The following is a 23471-nucleotide window of genomic DNA, read 5'->3' as shown; positions in this document are numbered from 1 at the left end:
CCGTCAGTGGAGCGACCACACTGCTAAAATTTGGCACAAATTTCCGGTAAAATCCACACATACCAAGAAACTGCATTATTTTCCGTCGTGTCGAGGGTATCGGAAACTCCCCAATAACTTTTGTTTTCACATCCCGTGGGACCATTCGACCCTGTCCAATTGTATGGCCAAGGAAAGTGACTTGGACTTTTCCAAATTCACTTTTGGCTAGGTTTATCACCAAACCCGCCTCCTGAAGTCGATCGAATAACTCCCTCAGATGTTTTAAATGTTCTTTCCACGCCTGGCTGAAAACAACCAGATCTTCGATCTATACCGCACAATTGGGTAATCCTGAAACAACTGTATTAGTTAACTGTTGAAATGATGCCGGTGCGAATTTGGTTGTCTCATTAGGTGCATCCTTAATTGCAAACAATACGAATGGCATTCCTTTATCCCAATCCTCTGGATAATCTTGACAATACGCCCTCAACATTGTCGTTAATGTCTCATGCCACCTTTCTAACGCTCCCTGCGATTCTGGATGGTACGCAGTTGATTTAAATTGTTTTATTCCTAAGCTATCCATAACTTCTTTGAATAACCTTGAGGTAAAATTTGATCCTTGATCCGATTGTATGTCTGTGGGTCGTCCATATCTAGTAAAGAATTTAAGTAACTCCTCCACAATCCTTTTAGCTGTAATATTATGTACTGGAATGGCCTCTGGAAACCTAGTAGACACATCTATTATAGTCAAAAGATATTGATTCCCAGTTTTTGTTTTAGGAAGCGGTCCTACACAATCGATTAGGACTGTTGCTAACTTTTGGTTGGTTCAATTGGCTCTGTTTTATAACCTTTGCTCTCGAGTCGCCAGGTATCTTTATGATACCGCCACGAGGTTCAATCCAAGTAATGGTCAATAACTCAATACACCGATTAGTAAGATTCAAATCAAAGCACATTTATTATACACAGTAATCGCTATTCATGCACAAATTCTACGCCTAAGCTACTTCTATAACTAACAGGCCTATACTTAGCTTCAGACTGGCCCACCAGGTATGGGGAACAAATGGCCTTTCGTTCGGGTTCTGAGTCTGCGGGATTCGAAGTTGGTACGGATTGGTAGCTAGGAGTGCCTATCTCGTAGCGAGCGTTGACTTAAGACTTACTGGATCTCTCGGCGGCAGCTGCACCGGTCACGGTCAAGGTCGGTTCACGTTGCTGTGTGACCCGGTCAAGAAGAACGATTTGAACTTGGGGCTTAACTTTTATAGTCCCCAGGGGCTTCCCGCCTTTTGGGGCGGACCATGTTCCTGGTTCTAGGTGATTGGACTTTGTTCCAATCGCTTGGTTCAATTTCTCCAATACTGGAGCGGTTTCCTGATCGATGAGCGGTCTTGAGGTGTTTGTTAACCTCTTTTGTGCTGGCTCCTGCTGGCGCCGAGGAGTCTGGCTTAGCTTTGTTTGTCCCAAATGTTGCGACTGTTCCCGGGGATTGCTTATTAGTATGTAGATGGCTGCTACATTATTATGCTGATGGTCGCTGGTATCGATGCTGTCTGGGCTTTTGCAGAGTTAAATACACAGCAAACCTGCACCTGCTGGTTTCTGCCTGTGTTGGCTGAATTTCCCTTCAGCCTTTGCTGTTCTCCATTTTAAAACGGGAGTTGGCCAACTTAGGTGGTTACAATCCCTCCTTGTGATCCTAACATGAAGCGTGAAGGATCACATAGCTGCGTTGTTTTCATTCCCTGACCCGGCGAGCACTTTTCTATGGCCTCTACACTGACCATAACTATGCAAAAAAAATTTTAACTGACAATTCTAAGGGGCGCTATGTCAAACAGGGACATGCATTACAAAACAAGAAAATCGGAACCTCTAACTATCCTTAATAAACTACACTCACTTCAACATTTCATCACTCTAGTTTCCTCAACAATACAAACAAAATCATAGCAGTATTATACACATTTTCTGGCTTGGCAGTCAAGCTCAGGATTGTACAATTGCTCATGAACATTTCTTTATTTACAACAAAAAACGCAAACGAATGCCCTTGATTACAGATCGCGGGGGTCGGGGGTCTGGTCATATCCGAAAATAGGGGATCTGATCCTATATACCGGGGTGCGAGCGCGATAGGCTCTCCTTCTCCATTTTCTCAGACGAATAGTCTGCACAATGCAGCAGAGTATCAACAATACCAAGAGGGATTCGATCACGTAGGACAGGGAATACCAGGTTATAAACCTGTCACACCAAGATGATGTGGTGTCGCTTGTGACTGGGCTCTGGGTACTGTGGGGAAGTGAATCATTAACGGCTGAGGGGGTTGAGGTCAGGGGGTTCGCGTTCACGCGCCACCAAATGTCCATTATAACGATGAGCCACGCGGAGGATGTCCTCATGGTTCTTCTTCTTTCACTTCTCTTCTCTGGTCCTGGAGCTTCTGGAGTTCTGTGGAATCAAGCACAGTGTCTGTTACTATCTTGGTTTAATATCTCTTATGATAGCCTGTATGTCCTTTAGTGCCAATTACTCCCTTAAAAGTTGGTCGCTATGTGTGACTCACTCATTTTTTTTTCAAAAACCAAGACACACTTACAAATACTGAACCAGTGCGAGCCGTCTCGCAGACTGTGCGGTTTACCATCCAAATATTTGAGGATGTAAATAGCAGAGGGTTGGCAAGCTGAGGATTACCTGAAACAAAACAAACTTTTTGAACCAAATATTTCCGAAATGAGGTGTGTATGGGCCACGACGGGTACGATTTGGATGGAGGCCCCGGGTAGAACGGCGGTCAATGCCGTGTGTGCCCTACCCAAGCGTAGCTGACCAGAGGGGGTTCCCAGGCAGGGCGGGTCCCAATGCCATTTTTCTCCACTGCCTGTGCAACCGACAAGAACGGGCAAGAAATGTAGTCATCGTGGGGGGTTGCCGTGTTGGTTCTACCTTGGAACCAGAAGGGCAGTTACGAACGGGGGTCTGTCGACAGAGGAGTTCCTCTGAACTGGCGTCTGGGACAGTACCACGTCTCTGCGGGCAAGTTCTCAGAGGTTTCGGCCGAAAGGGTGTGGGGCTGTGGAAAAAAAAAAATTCCGGTCTGACATACAACATTTAACAATACAAGTACAAACAACATCAAACATGCTGCAGGTTTCATCAGAAAGGACACCATTTCTCCCAAGCGGTTCCTTTTAAAACATCATCTGGACACCTCAGTTATCGGTTGCGAACAGGGTCGCAAAGGGGTTCTCGTTTTGGGAGTCAGACTCAAGGTCGTCATCTTCTCCTGGATGCCAAACTCTCGAGTGTATCAGGGCTGATTGGTATGATTTCGGATCGCTCTCGTCATTCCGGACGAGTCTGTATGAGTTATCTCGGTGCCAATAGGTGGAGTCCAGTTGTGTGGGGACGGAATCGGGGTCGTCATTGTAGGTCGGTGGTCGGTGGTGGGGTTTGTTTGGGAAAGTGATCGTGAAGGGATCACTCGAATCGTGGTCAGATTCGGTGGGTGTGGGTCCTGTTGCATGGGGATAGTAGGGAGGCGTGCTGTGGCTATCGTCCGAGTCACAGTCGCTGTCTCTGCTGCTGCAGTCTGTGGGCGTTCCGGGGCGGAGTCTATAGTTCGGTGGTGGAGTCAGGGATGAGTCCGTGGCTGGGCGTGTTGGGGGAAGGTAGGGTTACGTTGGTTGTGGGCGGGACGTGGTCTGCTGCGTCAAGCATGACGTGGTGTGCGTGGTTAGACTGTGTTCCATATGCCTTCAGCTGGTTGATATGGAACCACGCCGTCTTTCCATTGGGATACTTTATTTTGCAGACGGAAGGGCTTACTTTGTCCGCAATGGAGTACGGACCCGAGTACTTTGGTGACAGGAATGTGCTGGGGTTGCATACGGAGAGCATGACTTGCTGTCCTACACTGAACTCAGTCGCATGCACTGTCTTATCGAAACAGGCCTTGCTCTGTTTCTGTCTTGTGCCCAATTTTACTGCGGCTGCTAGCTGAGCCGTTTTAACATTCTCTACTAATTGTTTGACTGCGTTCTCGTGTGTGAGGGCCGTCATTTCGGGGCTGGTCAAGTCTAAGCCGAATAAAAATTCTGTGCCTTTCATGGGGCGTCCAGTCAGGAGGGTGTGTGGGGTGTAGCCTGTGGGAGTTGAAACTGTATTTCGCAAAAACATCAGCGCAAAAGGGAGGACTGAGTCCCAAGTGGTGTTGTTTTGCTGGACCATTTTTCTGAGGGTGGATTTTAGGGACCGATTCATGCGCTCCACGATACCACTCGACTGTGGGTGGTATGCAATGTGGAATTTTTGGGTAATGCCAAATATCGTGAGGACGTTCTTCATGACACGACTCATAAAATGGGAACCTTGGTCGGATTCAATGCTGCGGGGGAGTCCCCATCTTGTAAAGGTGTGGTGGGTCAAAATGTTGACTGTGGTCTTTGCGGTGTTAGTTCTGGATGGGAATGCTTCCACCCATTTTGTAAACGTGTCTATCACCATAACCATTCCTGCAAGGGGGCAATGGTCCAATATAATCAATCTGGAGGTTAACCCAGGGGCCATTAACGGGTCGGGTGTGACCGAGTTGAGCCTTTTTGGCATATCTGTCTGGATTATTCTGGGCACAGATAAGACAATTCTCAACGTAGTGAGTAACATCTTCTTTTAAACTCGGCCACCAGCAGAGCTGCCTCAGGTGGGCTGTAGTGGGATCGATTCCCTGATGTCCATGACTGTCATGGAACAAACAAATCAGTTGATTCCTGTCCTGTTCAGGAACCACATAAAGGGTGTCTTTTAACACTACACCGTCATGTGTGGTCAGAGCATTTTTAAACCTCTCGTAGGGTGCTGGATAGTTTCCTTTTAAAATCTCCCTGAGATTGCTGTCCTGCTTCTGGGCCTGCACTAAATCCTCGATCTTAGTCTGCGAGACCTGAACTGCATTCACTGGTGCGCTTTCAGGGGGCGGGGGGGGGGGGGTCCAAAAATATCCATGCCTGGAACCTGCTTTGGCCAGTGCGTCGGCTTTTACCTTTCCAGGGGGGGAGGAACGATGGTGACCTCGAACTTTGACTATTCCAAAACTCCTGTTCTGTGCGCGCTCTAAGATGTGACGGAGCAATGGGGCTGAGGGAAGGGGTTTTCTGTCTGCGGAAACAAATCCTCTTCCTTTCCACAGGGGTAGGAATTTCGTGAGGCTATTGCAGACATAGAGGCTGTCCGAGTATATGTCTGCTGGGCTGGGGAAGGAATCTGGGTGTTCCACTATATATGCGATGGCCCCAAGTTCTGCTGCCTGCGCGCCTAAGTATCCTGGAAGTTTTATTGCTATTTCTTCTAGGGCACGTCCCTGCGCGTCCTCGACATAAATACCGCAACCTGTTATGCGCTTCCCTTCCAATATCGTGGAAGATCCATCCACATATATCTTTATGGGTTCGCACGTGTCTGTGTGCTTGGGGCTCTGGGTTGAACTACCTATCTTTCTGGTGGGTGTTTTCGCAATAAAGGGGCCTGTGTTGTGGTGTGGAGAGATAATTTCACATTCATGGGGGGTTCTGGGGTATTGTAGGTTGTCGGCTAAAAAAGTGTGTGTCTGTGTCCTTTTAACAGTGATGTCCCGTCCCTGCAAAAGAAGGGTCCATCTAGCTGCTCTTATTTGACTGCCGGTACCGTCCTTAAGTCGTCCGTCCAGTAAAAGTTGGGTGGGGGTGTGTTCCTTGAGGATTGTGATGGGGTTCAGTCCGGTAATGTACGAAAAATACTGTACTGCCCAGAATACTGCGAGCAGGTGCCTCTCACAGGCTGAAAATCCCTGCTCCACAGCATCTAAAACTCTGGAGGCGTAAGCCACGGGCCTTAACTGTTCATGCCGTTCCTGGAGGAGCACGGCCGAAAGGGTGCGGTCTGTGCTTGCTACCTCTATAGCGTAAGGGGAAAGCGGGTCTGGAACTTGTAGTGCGGGGGCTGCTATGAGTGCTTGTTTCAAAGAATCCACAGCATCCGTATGCTGCGGAAGCCATTCCCAAGGGGCTCCTTTCTTTCGGAGGTCTGAGAGGGGCGCTGCCTTGCTGACGAAACCGTCAATGTGGTTTCCGCAGTAGCCAACCAGTCCTAAAAACGACCGGAGGGCTGAAACGTTCTGGGGAAGGGGGAATTTAGCAATCGAGTCAATCCTTTTATGCTCGATCTCGCGTTTACCATGCGTGATAATTGTTCCCAAATATATCACCTTGTTTTCCAAAATCTGGGCCTTTTTGGGGTTAACTTTGCAACCAATTGAATGTAAGAGTTCCAGGAGTTCGGACAGAAGCTCAATGTGCTCTTCCTTGGTGTCTGTCTGCAGTAGTAGGTCGTCTACATACTGGACCAGACATTCGAGGCGAGAAAATTTGGCTAAACCATTTGGCAGCTGTCGGTGGATAATGGAGGGGGAGTTGTGGAATCCTTGTGGAAGGCATGTCCACGTGTACTGTTGATTTTTAAAGGTGAAGGCAAATTTGTACTGGCACGCCTTTGCCAATGGAATGGACCAGAATCCATTACTGACATCCAAAACCGTAAAGTATCGGGAATTGAGTCCCTGCTTGAGCATGGTCTCGGGACTTGTGGCTACTGTGGGGGCTGCTGCGGGGGTGACTTTGTTGAGTTCCCGGTAATCGATGGTCAGTCGCCATGATCCATTGGGCTTTCTCACTGGCCAATTCGGGCCATTATTAGTGTAGGCTACTGATCTAAGTACGCCCTGCTCTAATAAGCTGTCGATTACTTTTGCGATTTCTTCCTCTGCCTCTTGGGGAAATCCATACTGCTTTTGGGGTCTAGGGTCAGGTCCTGTGATTTGTACGGAACCAGTCATCCGTCCACAGTCGTGTGTTTGTGGGTCGCGAATGCTGGCCTGTTCTTTTGTAAAACTGCCCTAACCTGCTTGTCCGTGCTAAGCGTGGTCGGGTTGAACCAAAATTTGCCTACTGCGCTAATTGTGTTCGCGTATTCATCTATGTTGAGTGTTGCCGCTTGCAGATTTTGCCATTTTCCAGACACATTGATTGACTGGATCAAATGATAGGTTGTGGGAATTCATAAAATCGATTCCCAGAATGTGTTCTGCTGTGTGGGGCAGATCGACTAAGACTACGGGGTGCTTGGTGGTGATGGTGCCGATTTGAATGGGTACAGGGGCTGTGATGTGTCCCTGCTGTGAGTGGCCTGTAAAGCCGCTGAGGGTGATAATGGCTGTAATGGGCCACGTGTCGTTTTGAAACAGGGTGGAGGAATTTATTGTGGTGCGGGACCCTCCTGTGTCCCATAGAAACTCGATGGGCTGTCCCCAAATTCTTGCTACAACTACCAGTCGTCCGGACCTATCCCAAAGGGTGTCGCAGACCCAACTGGTGGAGCCCGTACACCGTCAGTCCGTTCCGGTCAGGTCAGGTCCGTCTGATCTGAACGGGTGCTAACAGAGAATGGCCTCTGTCTTATTCCTACTTAGAGTGCCCGTCTGCTGGGCTCTCTGTGGCTTTTTAGGGGTATCGCACTCTCTTGCAAAAGTGTCCCAACTGTCCACAGTTGTAACACTCCTGGAACTTTTGTGGGGGGCTGTTCTTTTCTTCATTTACCCATGCGGGGTTCTGGTGTGATTTTACTGCTTGTATGTCTGCTTCTGCCTGCTATTCTTCGGGATTTTTAACTGCGGGTTTGTTTTGTACAGACTGCTCCCAAGCGTGGGACAATCTTTTTACGACCCATTTCTCGTTATGAGCCTCCTCTGAGGGATCATAATTCGCGCAAGCTTTTTGTCCTGATTCTGTGAATCTCGCTCAGGTTCTCCCACCAAGTATGTCCAATACTCCCGGGACCTGTTTCCTCGTTGTTACAGAATTCGCTCCAAAGGGGCTATCCTTTCCCTTTGAGGTACTTCCTAATTTCTTCCTCCCATACAGGACATTGTCCTACTCTACTGCTGCTGGTCGCTGCAACCGCAAATTCCTCTGGGTTCATGAGGTGCTGCATTGCCTGCATTGCCATCTTTCTTATCTGGATGCTTCTTTTAAATTTGGAACAGGGGAGCTAAGGCGGTGCTGTAAATACGGGTACGGCTTTCGCTAATTTCCGAAATACAAACTCCCGACAGTTTTGTCGCAACAAAAATCTATCAGTTTTACCTTATCGCCCTGTTAGTTACGCATGCATACACACACTTCCGAATTATGAGGATTGATCAGAACTGCTTGAACACTTGTGGTTTTCTGTTCCCAATTGGATCTCTAATTCAAATTTTTGGGTTCTCCCGGAGTGGTTAAGCTACTTCCAGTTCAGGTCCTGTCAGAATGTCGCCAGTAATATGTTGCTAACTTTTGTTTGGTTCAATTGGCTCTGTTTTATAATCTTTGCTCTCGAGTCGCCAGGTATCTTTATGATACCGCCACGAGGTTCAAGTCTCAAGTAATGATCAATGACTCAATACACCGATTTGTAAGATTCAAATCAAAGCACATTTATTATACACAGTAATCGCTATTCATGCACAAATTCTACGTCTAAGCTACTTCTATAACTAACAGGCCTATACTTAACTTCGGACTGGCCCACCAGGTCAGGGGAACAAATGGCCTTTTGTTCGGGTTCTGAGTCTGCGGGATTCGAAGTTGGCACGGATTGGTAGCTAGGAGTGCCTATCTCGTAGCGAGCGTTGACTTAAGACTTACTGGATCTCTCGGCGGCAGCTGCACCGGTCACGGTCAAGGTTGGTTCGCGTTGCTGTGTGACCCGGTCAAGAAGAACGATTTGAACTTGGGGCTTAACTTTTATAGTCCCCAGAGGCTTCCCGTCTTTCGGGGCGGACCCTGTACCTGGTTCTAGGTAATTGGACTTGATTCAATTGAACCAAGAGTTCCAATCGCTTGGTTCAATTTCTCCAATACTGGAGCGGTTCCCTGATCGATGGTTGGTCTTGAGGTGTTCGTTAACCTCTTTTGTGCTGGCTCCTGCTGGCGCCGGGTAGTCCAGCTTAGCTTTGTTTGTCCTAAATGTTGCGATTGTTCCCGGGGATTGCTTATTAGTATGTAGATGGCTGCTACATTATTATGCTGATGGTCGCTGGTATCGATGCTGTCTGGGCTTTTGCAGAGTTAAATACACAGCAAACCTGCACCTGCTGGTTTCTGCCTGTGTTGGCTGAATTTCCCTTCAGCCTTTGCTGTTCTCCATTTTAAATCGGGAGTTGGCCAACTTAGGGGGCTACAGGACCCTCGTAAAAGGTTCCTGAAATGCTGGAATGGGTATTAAGGGTGCTGGTTTTATCACTGCTTGAGGTTTCCCTAACACTTGACATTTGTGACATGATTGACCGAATTTAACTACATCTTTATGTAGTCCAGGCCAATAAAAGTGTTTCTGGATTTTAGCTTCAGTTTTCCTCATTCCCAAATGGCCTCTCACTGGTACCTCATGTGCAACTCGCAACACCTCCTTTCTATACCCTACCGGCAATACTACTTGATGAACGTCTGCCCACTTTTCATCCGCCTGCATATGTACAGGTCTCCATTTTCTCATCAAGACATCACTTTTACAGTAATAACGCTCTGGTATACTCTCAGATTCCTCTTCCGTATATGCTTCTGATATCTCCATTTTATTTCTACATCTGTCTGTTGTAACTCCGCCAATTTTCCTGAACTAAAAATATCCGCCTCATCCTCCACCTGTTCTTGTTCTTTTTCAACCATCTGATCAAAAATCGTTTCTGATAATTGCACTTCAACTTAATCTTCACTCTTTGATTTCTCCTCTTGTCTTAACCTGTGACTTTGCGACTGGGTTACTACACAATCCGGAAAAAATCCCAGGATATTCGTCCTTCAACACTTCAGTTGTCTGATTTTCCACTGGCTTATCAACCACAGTAGTCATCGCTCCCACCTGCAATCCAGCTATATCATTACCCAAGATAAACTGTATTCCTGGACAAGATAGTTTCTCTATTACTCCTGCTACCACTTCACCACTCTTCACTGGACTTTCCAACCTTACCTTATATAATGGAACGCTACTCCTCTCACCTTGAATTCCACATATCACCACCTTTTCTGGCAACATTCTTCCCAAACTACATAATTCCTCATCTCTTACCAATAAAGATTGACTAGCTCCTGTATCTCTTAAAATTGTGACTTCTTTACCTGCTCCTCCTGATACACATGAGTAAACTTTACCCACACAAGTAAATTCTTTAAAGACATCTGGCACTTTCTTAACAATTACTTCTTGAACAGGCTGCACAATCGTTTGCACCTCCTTTGTTTCCCTTGAGCTTTCCTTTACCACTCTAACAAATCCCACTGTCTTATCCTGTTTTACCACATCAACCTTTTCAGTGCTTTTCTTCAACCACCAACACTGTGACTTTACATGGCCTAGTTTATTACAGTGAAAACATTTGAAACTTTTCATTTCTGTTCCACCCTCCTGGATTTCTTTTTTAATCTGAGGTACACTCTCTTTATTATCGCCCATCAGATCACCTTTACCACTTGAGTATTTCTCATGTCCCCAGTTTCTATCCCTCACCGGCTGAAACTGATGTCGGAAACCAATCTTTGATTTATGAACTAATTCATAATCATCTGCCATTTCTTCTGCTAATCTCGCAGTTTTAACCCTCTGTTCTTCCACATGAGTTCTCACTACATCAGGAATTGAATTTTTAAACTCATCCAAAAGTAAAATTTCTCTGAGAGCTTCATACGGTTGGTCTATTTTCAAAGCCCTTATCCACCTATCAAAATTACTCTGTTTGAGCCTTTCAAACTCCATGTATGTTTGACCAAATTCTTTCCTTAAATTTCTAAACCTTTGTCTGTAAGCTTCAGGCACTAGCTCATATGCACTTAAGATGGATTTCTTCACCTCCTCATACGTTCCAGATACCTCCTCCGGTAGTGATGCAAACACTGATGCTCGACTTACCAGCTTTGTTTGAATCAGTAATACCCACATGTCCTGTGGCCATTTCATTTGGCTAGCTACCTTCTCAAATGAAATTAAAAAGGCTTCCACTTCCTTCTCGTCAAACCTTGGCAATGCTTGGACATATTTAAATAGATTCCCACCAAGCCTTCGACTATAACGCTCTTTCTCACTATCCTCAACACTATCATCCAACTGTACGTTTCCCTTTACGTCTTCCAATTTTAACTGATTGTCATGTTTCATGGCCATTTTCTGAAGTTCAAACTCCCTCTCTTTATCTTTTTCCCTGATCTGTATCTCCCTTTCTTTTTCTTTTTGTTCTGCTTGGGCTATTCTTTCTTTTCTACTTTCTTCTCTCTCCGTTTCTTTTTCCTCTCACTTCCTTTTTCCTCTCTCTCTCTCTTTCTTTTTCCTCTCTCTCTTTCTCGTATTCAAGCCGCTTTAATTCTTTCTCATGTTCCATTTGTTTAATTTGTAACTGAATTTTTGCCATTTCCCATGAGTCAAACTCTATCTCAGGCAACTTTAAATACTTAACCACCGCTATAATTACCTCATCTTTTCGCATTTTGTCAGGTAATGTTAACTGCAGTGATTTTGCCAGACCCAACAGTCTGCGTTTAGTCTCTGTCCGTAAGGTACTGCGTGTGACAGTCTCCACCCCCAAAAACGTCTGAGTCTCTGAAAGAGCCATTGTCCACAACACACTTAAACTAAAATACCATACCGGAAAAGCAACAATCCTTCACTGTCTTTAAGTTCACAAAAGCCAATCCAATAGATAGACTTTTATCCCCCTCGAGCCCCCAGTTGTTATTGGCCAGGCATTTTCAGAACCCCAAAATGTATCATGGAGTTCAACCAACCTCCCCCTTTAATGTATTTGTTGCTTTTCTGAGCACACGGCTTGTTCTCCAGGTGTGATACAGCAATTATGGACAAATGGTTTTTAAACACAAAACAATGTTTATTCTATGAACTCAACTTAACCCTTTTAAATAAACATTGGATCTCTTCACACCCCCTTACTTCAAAGATAACCCCGAAAATATTACAACACTAAATAATCCTTCAGTTATTCCTTTCAACAGAGAGACTTAACACCTTTAAACAGAAACACATCAGGTTAAAGGCTTTACTATTATGAGTTTAAATCACCCAAATGATCCAGAGATAGTCTTTCATGGCAGAGATCGCAGCAGATCCAGCACACTGCAAACACAGACACACACAAGCTCTTTTCCTCAAAACTTAAACTAAAGACCTGCAAAATGGCTGATCTAAACCCCAGCTCCACCCACACTTTTACATCACTGCATTTCTTAAAGGTACATTGCTTAAACATCCATTTCATAAAGGTACTCTCACATGACCAATGAAAGGAAATCCATGCCAAAGAGATTGCTAAGTGTTTGTGGGCAGATTTCTTTGAGGTCAGCGGCAAGCGCTGACACTTTGCAGCTGACCGAAAGCAGGATTAGGCTATTGAGTTGGATGATCAGCCATGATCTTGATAAATGGCAGAGCAGCCTCGAAGGGTCAAAAGGTCTCCTCCTGCTCCTATCTTCTATGTATCTATGTATCTATCATCATCGGGGGCAACTTCAACTGTGTACAGGACCCACTGATGGACCGATCGAACCCCAGATCAGGGAAAAGGACAGGCTTGGCTAGGGATCTGGGAGCATTCATGGAGCAGATGGGGGCTGTGGACCCATGGCAGTTCCTACGAGATGGAATTCTCATTCTTCTCGCTGGTGCACAAAGCATACTCAAGGATAGACTTTGCAGTGGGAAAATCGGTGCTTCCAGGAATAGTAAGAGCAGAATATTCCATGATAGTTATATTCGACCATGCTCAACTTTACATGGATGTGAGGTTGGAGACGGTCCGTGCCCAACGCCCCATATGAAGGTTGGACACTAACTTTTGGCCGAAAAGGCTTCTGCCAGAAAACATCACAGACAATAGGTGACTACGTAACTAATAACCAGAACGGGGAAGTCTCAGCTTCCACATTCTGGGAGTCACTGAAGGCTGTCATTAGGGGAGAGATTATAGCCTACAAGGTTCCCAGCGGACTTGTATAAAAAATTCGAACCAGCCCTGGCCCCACACCAATGGGACATGTTCGCAGATTTGCTAGTGAGGGGCACCCTGCCTCTCACGCTAAATCAGGCCACGATATTGCTGATACCCAAAAAAGACAAAGACCCGACGGATTGTGGATCATACAGACCAATTTCACTGCTCAGCGTAGACACGAAGATACTCACGAAATTCCTGTCCAAGAGACTGGAGGACCGAGTACCTAAGGTGGTAGCAGAGGACCAGATGGACTTTGTAAGGGTAGACAGATAACTGCGAACATCGGGCAGCTTCTGAATGTTATAATGACCCCATTCGGGGAGAGAACACCAGAGGTGATGGTCTCCCTGGACGCAGAAAAGGCCTTCAACAGAGTCGAGTGGAAGTACCTCTTTGAAGTACTGGAGCGGTTTAGGCTGGAGACATGGTTCGCCTCGTGGGTGAAACTCCTGTACAACGTCCCCAAGGCGAGCGTTCGGACCAACACCACTAGCTCCGAGTACTTCCAGCTAAACAGAGGCACAAGGCAGGGATGCCTGTTTGCCCTGAAATTGGAACCCTGCCGATCGCTCTGCGAGACCAAAAAGCTGGAAGGGCATCAAAGAGGAGGCAGAGAGCACAGAGTTTCACTCTACACCTATGACCTGCTCCTCTACGTCTTGGATCCACGGAACAGCCTGAAAGCAATCATACAGCTCCTGGAAGAGTTCAGAGCCTTCTCGGGCTTCAAACTCAACCTGGGCAAGAGCCAGGCATTACCGGTGAACCCGAACAGGGAAGGGACAGAACTGGAGGCACTACCATTCAAACTAGCCCAAAACAAATTCTGCTACCTGGGGATCCAGATAGCCCATGACTGGACACGGATCCACAAGCGGAATCTGACCAGCCTGGCGGAGGAAGTTAAAAAGGACCTACAGAGATAAGATGCACTCCCGCTTTCCCTGGCAGGGGGGGGTGCAGACGATCAAGAACGTTCTGCAAAGGTTCCTCTCTCTGTTTAGATCCGTAAGGTAGACAAAATGATCATGCTGTTTGTGTGTGGGGGGTAAGAACCAAAGGATCCCTAAGTCGACACTGCAACGGAGGAAAAATATGGGCGGTCTGACCCTGACGAATCTACAATACTACCTCTGGCAGCCACAACCGAGGGAGTGAGGAGATGGATACGAGAACCCAACACAGAATGGGTGAATCTGGAGTAGTCATCCTGCAAGGGAACGACCCTCAGGGCCCTCGCCACGGCAGCTGTCCCATCCCCCCCGACAAAGTATTCATCTTTCCCACTGATGGTAGCACCACTGAAGACATGAACTGGACATGCCAGTCGTGGGGGACGATAGGTGGGGGGAACTGGAAGCACCATTAGGACCGGGAGAGATGAGGCAGCATTTCGGTTTAACCGAGATGTCCCCCATGGTCCCCATCTGCGGCAACCACACATTCCCACCAGCCACGCTAGACGATATCTTTAAAAAATGGAGACTGTAGCCACGTAAAATGGCTGCATTCCGATTAATCTGGCCAAAACCCAGTTTAAAATGGCTAACCCGAAAGACTGCTGGGAAAAGCAGCTAAGAAGACACAAGCAGGCAGCTGCAGACAGTATTGCATATTCGGCTCTGGGAAGTTAGCCCAGATCGATACTCAGGGCTATCAACAGCCCATCAACCCAGGAATTTGCAGTTGCATTCAGGACTGTTTGCAGCCCATCTATCCAGACAGCTGCAGTTAAATCGGCTGTCCCCGGGAACAATTGCAACATATTAGCAATTGAATACCGGGCCAGACCTGTCGGCGCCTGCAGTGGCCGAAACAAAGACAGGTGAGCGACCACCCCCCGATCGAGGAATCGACTCACCATTGGACACATCGACCCCAGAGATTGGGGACAGATCCAATCACTTGGGACTCAGGGTCAAGGGCCGCCCCAGGAGGCGGGAAGCCCCTGGGCCCTATAAAAGTGAGGGTCCAAGTTCAGATCTCTCTCTCTCTCTCCTCTTCGCCTGCTCGAGACCTTCGCAAAAACAGCAACCGGCAACACTAAGTTTGAATCCAGCGATCGCTATCCGGTAGAGACACCTAGCCACCGACCTGTAGCAGCCTTTTGAATCCCGCGGGCCAGATCTGATTGGACAAGCCATTCGTTTCCCTGACCTGGTGGGCTCTTCCTAAATTAAGTATTGGCCAGTAGTGATAGGTTTATTATATAGATAGTAGTATTAGTGTATTAATATTGCTTGTTGTATATAATAAATGACCGTTGTTTTAATCCTTACTGAGCGGTGTGCTGTATTATTAATCATAACCTGAACTTGAACCACATGGCGGTATCAGAAAGATACCTGGCGACTCGTGAGCAAAGGTGACGTAATCAGAGCAAATAGACTAAGGCTAAAAAGAGCAACATAATTGGCGACATCCTGACGGGACCCGACTTAGAAGTGGAACACCACTCCGGGAGAACCCCAACATTTGAATTAGAATCCAATCGGAAACAAAAAAAAAAAAAACCACAAGTGTTCAAGCGGTTCTGGTTAATAATTCACAATTCGGAAGTGTGTATATGCATGCGTAACTAACAGGGTTATAAGGCAAAACTGATAGATTTTTTGTTGCGTCAAAACTATCGGCAGTTGGTATTTCGGAAATTAGCGCAAGCCGTATCCGCATCTACACCACCTTTGCCCCCTGTTCCAAATTCGAACGTAACGAGCAGATAAGAGAGAGCCATGCAGGCAATGCAAGCGATGCAGCGCCTCATGAACCCCGAAGATTTTGCTGTCGCACCAGTCAGCAGCGTAGGAGCGGGACAGTGTCCCGTTTGGGAAGTGGAAATCCGCAAAATTCTGCAGGGCAAAGGATGGCCCATGTGGAAAGATTTCTGCAATAACGACGACTCAGATCCTGGAAGTATAGGGCATACTTGGTGGGAGAACCTGAGTGAGATCCACAAAAAGAGTTTATCAAAAGCGCGCAAGCCGATGGCAATTGTATCCTGTCTGGCACAATTGCAAGGCACAGAGGAGGTCGTCAGGGCGCTCCGCAAAGAAATAGAAGGCATACATCGGACGAGTAAAATCGATGTATGCGAAGTTGAGAAAGAGAACCTGGAGTTAAAAGGGAAATTAGCAGCAAAGGACGAAGAGGTGGCTGACGCCAAACGGGATCACCAATCTTGTCTGGCGCACTTGAGTAGTTTCCAGTCACAATATAAAAAGGCTTATCAGGACCTGCAGCGTGCAGTCCTGGTAAAGAAAGAAACAGGACGCTCCAGAAACAATGCAGTGATCTCAAGGCAGCCTTGAGAGCGCTCCACGCCACAACCACAGAACAAAGGCAGAGTACTTTGGACCATGCAAAGTGCCGAAAGCAGATTGCAGACTTGAAAGCACTGCTTTCTGTCCAAAAGGGATTTCAAGAAACCTTTGGGGAAAGTTTAGACCAGGAAGACGGCCCTGATTGGGAAGAATTGCAAGAGACAGTGCAGAGATATGTTCAGGGAGCATGTGCGCAGGGAAAACCCCAAAGGAGGAAGGCAGCCCCACCCCCACACACCAGATAATACAGGCTCCCATGAACCCTGTAACAACCCACCGCACCGCCACAGCAGACGAGGCGGAAGTCTTATATTCCACCCCCCTCACAGTGACCCAATTACGGGACGCGTGTGCCAAAATCACACCGTTCCTCCCCGCTTCAGACCCACACCATTTCTTTGCCACCGTCAAACACCAGGCGACCATGTACGGCCTGGATGAGAAAGAGCAGGTAAAGCTCACGGTCCTCAGCTTAGACCCATCGGTCGCAGCAGCCCTTCCCGACCCACAGAATGTAGGAGGAGGCACCCTTGCAGAAATGCATGCCGCCATCCTGGATGCGATCGGGTACAACCGGGGCGACCCCGTAGACGGTCTAAATAAGTGCAGACAGAAAAAGTCTGAACACCCCACAGCGTTTGCAGGACGCTTGTGGATTCACTTCGAAGCCGTTTTCGGAAATGTAGACCGTGCCCATTTGTCCGCAGACAAATTTCCCTAGTTGGATGATCTACATATTGTTTCAAGAAGCCCTCCTGGATGCTCCTTACAAACTGTGCCCCATCCAAGCCCCGAGCACTAAGTGAGTCCCAGTCAATATAAGAACATAAGAACTAGGAGCAGGTGTAGGTCATCTGACCCCTCATGCCTGCTCTGTCATTCAATAAAATCATGGCTGATCTTTCTGAGAACTCAGCTCCACTGACCCGCCCACTCACCATAACCCTTAATGCCGTTACTGTTCAAAAATCTATCTATCTTTGCCTTAAAAATATCCAACAAGGTAGCCTCAACTTCTTCACTCGGCAGGGAATTCCACAGATTTACAACCCTTTGGGTGAAGTAGTTCCTCCTCAACTCAGTCCTATAACTGCTACCCCTTATTTTGAGGCGATACCCCCTGTTCCAGTTTCACCCCCTGAGGAAACAACCTTCCTGCTTCTATCTTAACTATTTCCTTCATCATTTTGTATGTTTCTATCAGATCCCCCATCATTCTTCAAAATTCCACTGAGTGTAGTCCCAGTCTACTCAGTCTCTCCTCATAAGCCAATCCTCTCAACTCCGGAATCAACCTAGTGAATCTCCTCTACACCCCTTCCAGTGCCAGTACATCTTTTCTCAAGTAAGGAGACCAAAACTGTATACAGTATTCCAGGTGTGGCATCACCAGCATCCTATACAGTTGCAATGTAATATCCCTGTTTTTAAACTCCATCCCTCTAGCAATGAAGGACAAAATTCCATTTGCCTTCTTAAATGCCTGCTGCACCTGCAAACCAACGTTTTGCAATTCATGCACAAGGACACCCAAGTCGCTCTGCACAGCAGCATGCTGCAATTTTTTACCATTTAAATAATAGTCCATTTTGGTGTTATTCCTACCAACATGGATGACCTTACATTTACCAACATTGTATTCCATCTGCTCGACCCATGCCCACTCACTTAAACTATGTCCCTCTGCAGAGGGGAAGTTAAAATCACCGACCACAACAATCCTGTTGCCTTTACATCTTTTGAAAATCTGCCTACATGTCTGCTCCTCTATCACCCGTTGGCTGTTGGGGGGGCCTATAATAAACGCCCAACACTGTGACTGCATGCTTCCTATTCCTGAGCTCTACCCCTATTGCCTTGCTGCATGAGTTAATTTAACTAAGTCCAGTTTTTATATCATGTACCAAAGTTGTTTGATAAGGCCACAGAATAAGTACTCTGCAGTTTCGAATTTTCACAAATATCACATATTAAAATTATGAAACTAATATGTCTGAAGTCACAAAGCACATTTACAAAAAAAAATTAGACATACTTTTCCAGCATATATTATACACATGTGCGACCCAAAACTCCCAAGGATCTTATTGCAGAATACAGACATAAAACTCTTTTGCTTGAAACACTTAACGCAAGACAGATATTCATTCTGAGTTGTGAGACAAAACAGGCTGGAAGACTAAATATTTCAAGTCTCATTAAAAAAAGGCTGTGATCACCAACTAAAGTGACAGATCAAATCAGGACAGATCTAAAGCACAGCAAGGTGCTGACTCATTTCTAAAAGACTGAAAGTGTTAGTAGCCTAAAATATTAACATATATCTCGCCAAGCATGCACAAAATTAGAGGAGCAGTTTCCATTATCCATGTCTCAACAATTCTGCCCAGTTAGCAGTTTTTAAAAATATAAATGGCCTGTTCAAAGCAAGGACGCAACAAATAGACTATCCAAGGCATAAAATTGCAACATGAAAGCCATGTAGAATTAGGCAAAATATTCAGATGATAATGTAAAGGTCAAAGATCTAAATATCACAAATGATCGATAGACTGTATACGCTGTATAGCAAATTAACTAGGTAGTACAAATCTACCATTATAAATTCAATGTTTATATTATATACACATATATATTATATGTGAAAGACCTGGATAATGAAATTGTCAAATTGTAATTTGATATTATAAACATGGAGACTAGAATCCATGTGCTGTTTTACATATTGGCATATCGATTTCAGCTCAATGACATACCAGTTCATACATGTGCATCAACATAGTTAGTAACTCTAAGCAGTAAATAGATAACATATATCCTTTTTGTATGTGCATTGAAGGTTAAAAATACGTAAATGTCCAAAAAGGTTAATAGCAAACCGAAGATCAGTGTGTTATTTGGTTATAGGCAAGCTGACATAAAAATTACAATGCTCGGTAATAAACCAACAGTGCATCTTACAAAATCTTAGCCCGTACAATTTGCCTCAAGAGTGGAAGATGAGAGTCCTGGAATAGCAAAAACAAAAGAAATGCAACAAAGAAATACATTGGTAAAAATATGGGATTTAAAATACATTTTTAAAATATTAAGTTGAAAATGTCTTTAAGTGCCTGTTGCAGTTTCACATCAATTGGTTGGCATACTGAACTATAACAATCGCCTAATAAATACAATTCTCTTTAGAAAAGAATTAGTTAAATGGATTTTGAGGTTTGCAAACTACATTAAATTACTAAATTTTACACTGTAAAAAGGTTTACACTTAACTCCAATCAAATCTATTGTAACAGACACCAGCAAAAACCAGGTTCTCCACAAAACAGAGATAACTACTTAACATTTTCAGTGAAATAGACAGCCTGCCCTCACCTTGAAGGCCTTCTCTTTAGCACTTAATAAAGATATGCACATGTCTGAACTAGTAAACTACACAACATAAAGGCACACATTGCTTACTCACCAATAATTCTTCTCCAAGCATCAACAAAAAAAGTTGTAAACAAAGTGCAATTAGTTGTGATGAAGGATCATCGGAAGGGAAAAAGGCAACAAAAAAAAAAAGAGTAAAAAGGTAGTCAATGTGACGCAGATGGTGGCAGTGATGAGAAGAGAAAAATGGCTGAGCAATATTTGTTTCAAAGCCAATCAGGCTACGCTCAAAGTGGTGAATTTCAGAAATAATTCTTCAACAAATCCTAAATTTACTACAGTAAATGCTCATAATGTTGCAAAAAAAAATCTGCATGTGTAAAAACTATTGTAAGGAATGCAAATTAAATTCAAATCACAGAAGTGTGATGATGCATCTATTTCGGCCTTCACACAAGTTTCTAAGTAAAGACACTCATACCTGATTTCCAACGGTGTGCTTCTTGCAAAGTTGACTCGACCTTTGTTGGGCACTATAGAAAAATACATATAAGAAGTCCACAGGATGAATATCAAGTTATATAAATCGTTTAGATACCACAGAAAAGAGATATTAACTAATTCATAATTTTGTTTGTGAATTGCTGAAACAGGAGAAATGCCGTCGAAGCATTTTGCCTTGCACTCATCAGGATAGATTTGGAAGAAAACTAAATTTCAAAGGTAGCAACAATATATACTGCATAAGGAGAGGATGCTGATTGGTGCTTTGACAAGCCAGAGTCAACCTGCCTGGTTTGAATTTAAACAAAACTTGGCAGTTAACTGTTCCCTGGTGCATTCTGCATGGCAACCGTTCTCCCAATCAGAGTCCACTTGATAACCAATCAACATCAATCTCTTTGAAAACGATCTTCCTGCTGTCAGTCCTCAGCTTTCCTTGCAGTTGTTTTAATCTGTACATTACTTCCTCGCATAAAGTTATGATTGTATTCCTGAATATCACAACTTTAAGGGAAACAACTTAAGCGAATGATGGGTTCTATTAGGAATCAATATTAAAGCCGGAGTTTTTTTTTGGACATTTACCACCCGGAAAAACAACGTAAAAGTTGAAATACTGTAACGTACATGTGAATCTCTGTGCATTCTTAGTTGGGATAACTTGCAAACAAAAATAAATCACAGAATATAACAGAAATCACCCAAGCCCCAACTAGTAGAGCTTCGGTGCCTCATCCATAGCACTCCTGAAACTCAGCCGAAATTTTTGCTTGATTTCCTTTCTCACTCTGTGTGCGTGTGTGTCTTTCTCGCTCTCCTTTCCCACTCACCTTCGCTCTCTCTCTCTCCTTTCCCACTCTCCGTCTCTCTCTCTCTCTCTCCTTTCCCATTCTCCGGTTCCCCTCTCTTTCTATTCCCACTTTCCGCCTCTCTCTCTCCTTTCCCACTCTCCGCAACTCTCTCTCCTTTCCCACTCTCCGCAACTCTCTCTCCTTTCCCACTCTCTGGCTCTCTCTCTCTCTCCTTTCCCACTCTCCGGCTCTCTCTCTCCTTTCCCACTCTCCGCAACTCTCTCTCCTTTCCCACTCTCCGCCACTCTCTCTCCTTTCCCACTCTCCAACTCTCTCTCTGTCCCTTCCCACTCTCCGGCTCTCCCTCTCTCCTTTCCCACTCGCCGGCTCGCCCTCTCCCTCATTTCCCACTGTACATCTCTCCCTCTCTCTCCTTTCCCACTCTCTCTCCTTTCCCACTCTCCTGTCTCTCTCTCTCTTCTTTCCCACTCTCTGGCTCCCCCTCTTTCCATTCACACTCTCTGCCTCTCTCTCTCCTTTCCCACTCTCCACCTCACTCTCTCCTTTCCCACTCTCCGCTTCTTTCTCTCTCCTTTTCCTCTCTCCACCTCTCTCTCTCCTTTCCCACCACCTCTGTCTCTCCTTTCCATTCTCCGTCTCTCTCTCTCTCTCCTTTCCCACTCTCCATCACTTTCCCTCTCCTTTCCCACTCTCCAACTCTCTCTCCTTTTCGACTCTCCAACCCTCTCTCTCCTTTCTCACTTTCCGCCTCTCTCTCCTTTCCCACGCTCCATCTCTCCCTCGATCTGCTTTCCCACCCTCTCTATCCATCCATACCCTCTCTCCTTTCCCACTCTCTCTTTGCACTCTCCGCCTCTCTCTCCCTTCCCACTCTCCACCTCTCTCTCTCCTTTCCCACTCTCCGCCTCTCTCTCTCCTTTCCCACTCTCCGTCTCTCTCTCTCGCTCCTTTCCCACCCTCTCTCCCCTTCCCCCTCCTCTCTCTCCTTTTCCACTCTCTCTCTCCTTTCCCACTCTCTCTCCTTTCCCACTCTCCCTCTCTCCTTTCCCACGTTCCATCTCTCCCGCTCTCTCCTTTCCTAATCTCCATCTTTCTCTCCCTCTCCCTTCCCACTCGCCATCACTCTCTTTCTCCTTTCCCACTCTCCATCTTTCTCTCTCTCCTTTCCCACTCTCTGTCTCTCTCTGTCCTTTCCCACTCTCCGGTTTCCCCTCTCTTTCCATTCTCACTCCACCTATCTCTCTCCTTTTCCCACTCTCCGCCACTTTCTCTCTTTTCCCACTCTCCGCCTCTCTCTCCTTTCCCATTCTCCGTCTCGTCCCCTCTCTCCTTTCCCACTCTCCTTTCCCACTCTCCTTTCCCGCTCTCTCCCGTCTCTCTCATTTCCCACCTTCACTCTCCTTCCCCGCCCTCTCTCTCCTCCACCGCCCTCTCTCTCCTTCCCCACCCTCTCTCCTTCCCCGCCCTCTCTCTCCTTCCCCGCCCTCTCTCTCCTTCCCCGCCCTCTCTCTCCTTTCTCTCCTTTTGCACACTCTCTCTCTCTCTCCTTTCCCACTCTCCTTTCCCATTCTCCCTCTCTCCTTTCCCATTCTCCCTCTCTCCTTTCCCATTCTCCCTCTCTCCTTTCCCATTCTCCCACTCTCCCCTTTCCCACTCTCCCCTTTCCCACTCTCCCCTTTCCCACTCTCCCCTTTCCCACTCTCCCCTTTCCCACTCTCCCCTTTCCCACTCTCCCCTTTCCCACTCTCCCCTTTCCCACTCTCCCCTTTCCCACTCTCCCCTTTCCCACTCTCCCCTTTCCCACTCTCCCCTTTCCCACTCTCCCCTTTCCCACTCTCCCCTTTCCCACTCTCCCCTTTCCCACTCTCCCCTTTCCCACTCTCCCCTTTCCCACTCTCCATCTTTCTCTCTCTCTCTCATTTCACACTCTCCGGTTCCCCCCCTCCTTCCATTCCCACTCCACCTCTCTCTCTCCTTCCCCACTTTCCGCCTCTCTCCTTTCCCACCCTCCGCCATTCTCTCTCCTCACCCACTCTCCACCATTCTATCTCCTTACCCACTCTCCGTCTCTCTCCCCTTTCCCACTCTCCGTCTCTCTCCCCTTTCCCACTCTCCGTCTCTCTCCCCTTTCCCACTCTCCATCTCTCTCTATCTCTACTTTCCCACCCTCTCTCCTTTCCCACTCTCCCTCTCCTTTCCCACTTTCCATCTGTCTCCTTTCCCACTCTCCATCTGTCTCCATTCCCACTCTGTCTCTCCTTTCCCCTTTCCCACTCTCCATCTTTCTCTCTCACTCTCCTTTCCCTCTCTCCGGTTCCCCCTCTCTTTCCATTCCCACTCCACCTCTCCCTCTCCTTCCCCACTTTCCACCTCTCTCTCCTTTCCCAC

At 46.3% G+C, this 23471-nt stretch overlaps 1 protein-coding gene across 2 annotated transcripts in view; it reads right to left on the bottom strand.

The window, feature by feature from the left end:
- dnm3a (dynamin 3a) overlaps nucleotides 1–23471 on the bottom strand; it is a 445953-nt gene that overhangs the window by 267978 nt on the left and 154504 nt on the right. The window contains exons 13-14 of one of the 2 annotated variants that reach the window (XM_072511556.1): nucleotides 20249–20300; nucleotides 19374–19403 (exon numbers count right to left, since the gene is read on the bottom strand). In XM_072511556.1, the coding sequence (XP_072367657.1) occupies nucleotides 19374–19403; nucleotides 20249–20300 (82 nt within the window). The remainder of the gene's footprint in view (nucleotides 1–19373; nucleotides 19404–20248; nucleotides 20301–23471) is intronic. The other variant, XM_072511557.1, reaches the window with a different exon arrangement.

Source organism: Scyliorhinus torazame, chromosome 7 (assembly GCF_047496885.1).
Source record: "Scyliorhinus torazame isolate Kashiwa2021f chromosome 7, sScyTor2.1, whole genome shotgun sequence".
NCBI lineage: Eukaryota > Metazoa > Chordata > Chondrichthyes > Carcharhiniformes > Scyliorhinidae > Scyliorhinus > Scyliorhinus torazame.
The sequence above is the reverse complement of the archived record's forward strand: the minus strand, read 5'-3'. Positions and strand labels throughout refer to the sequence as shown.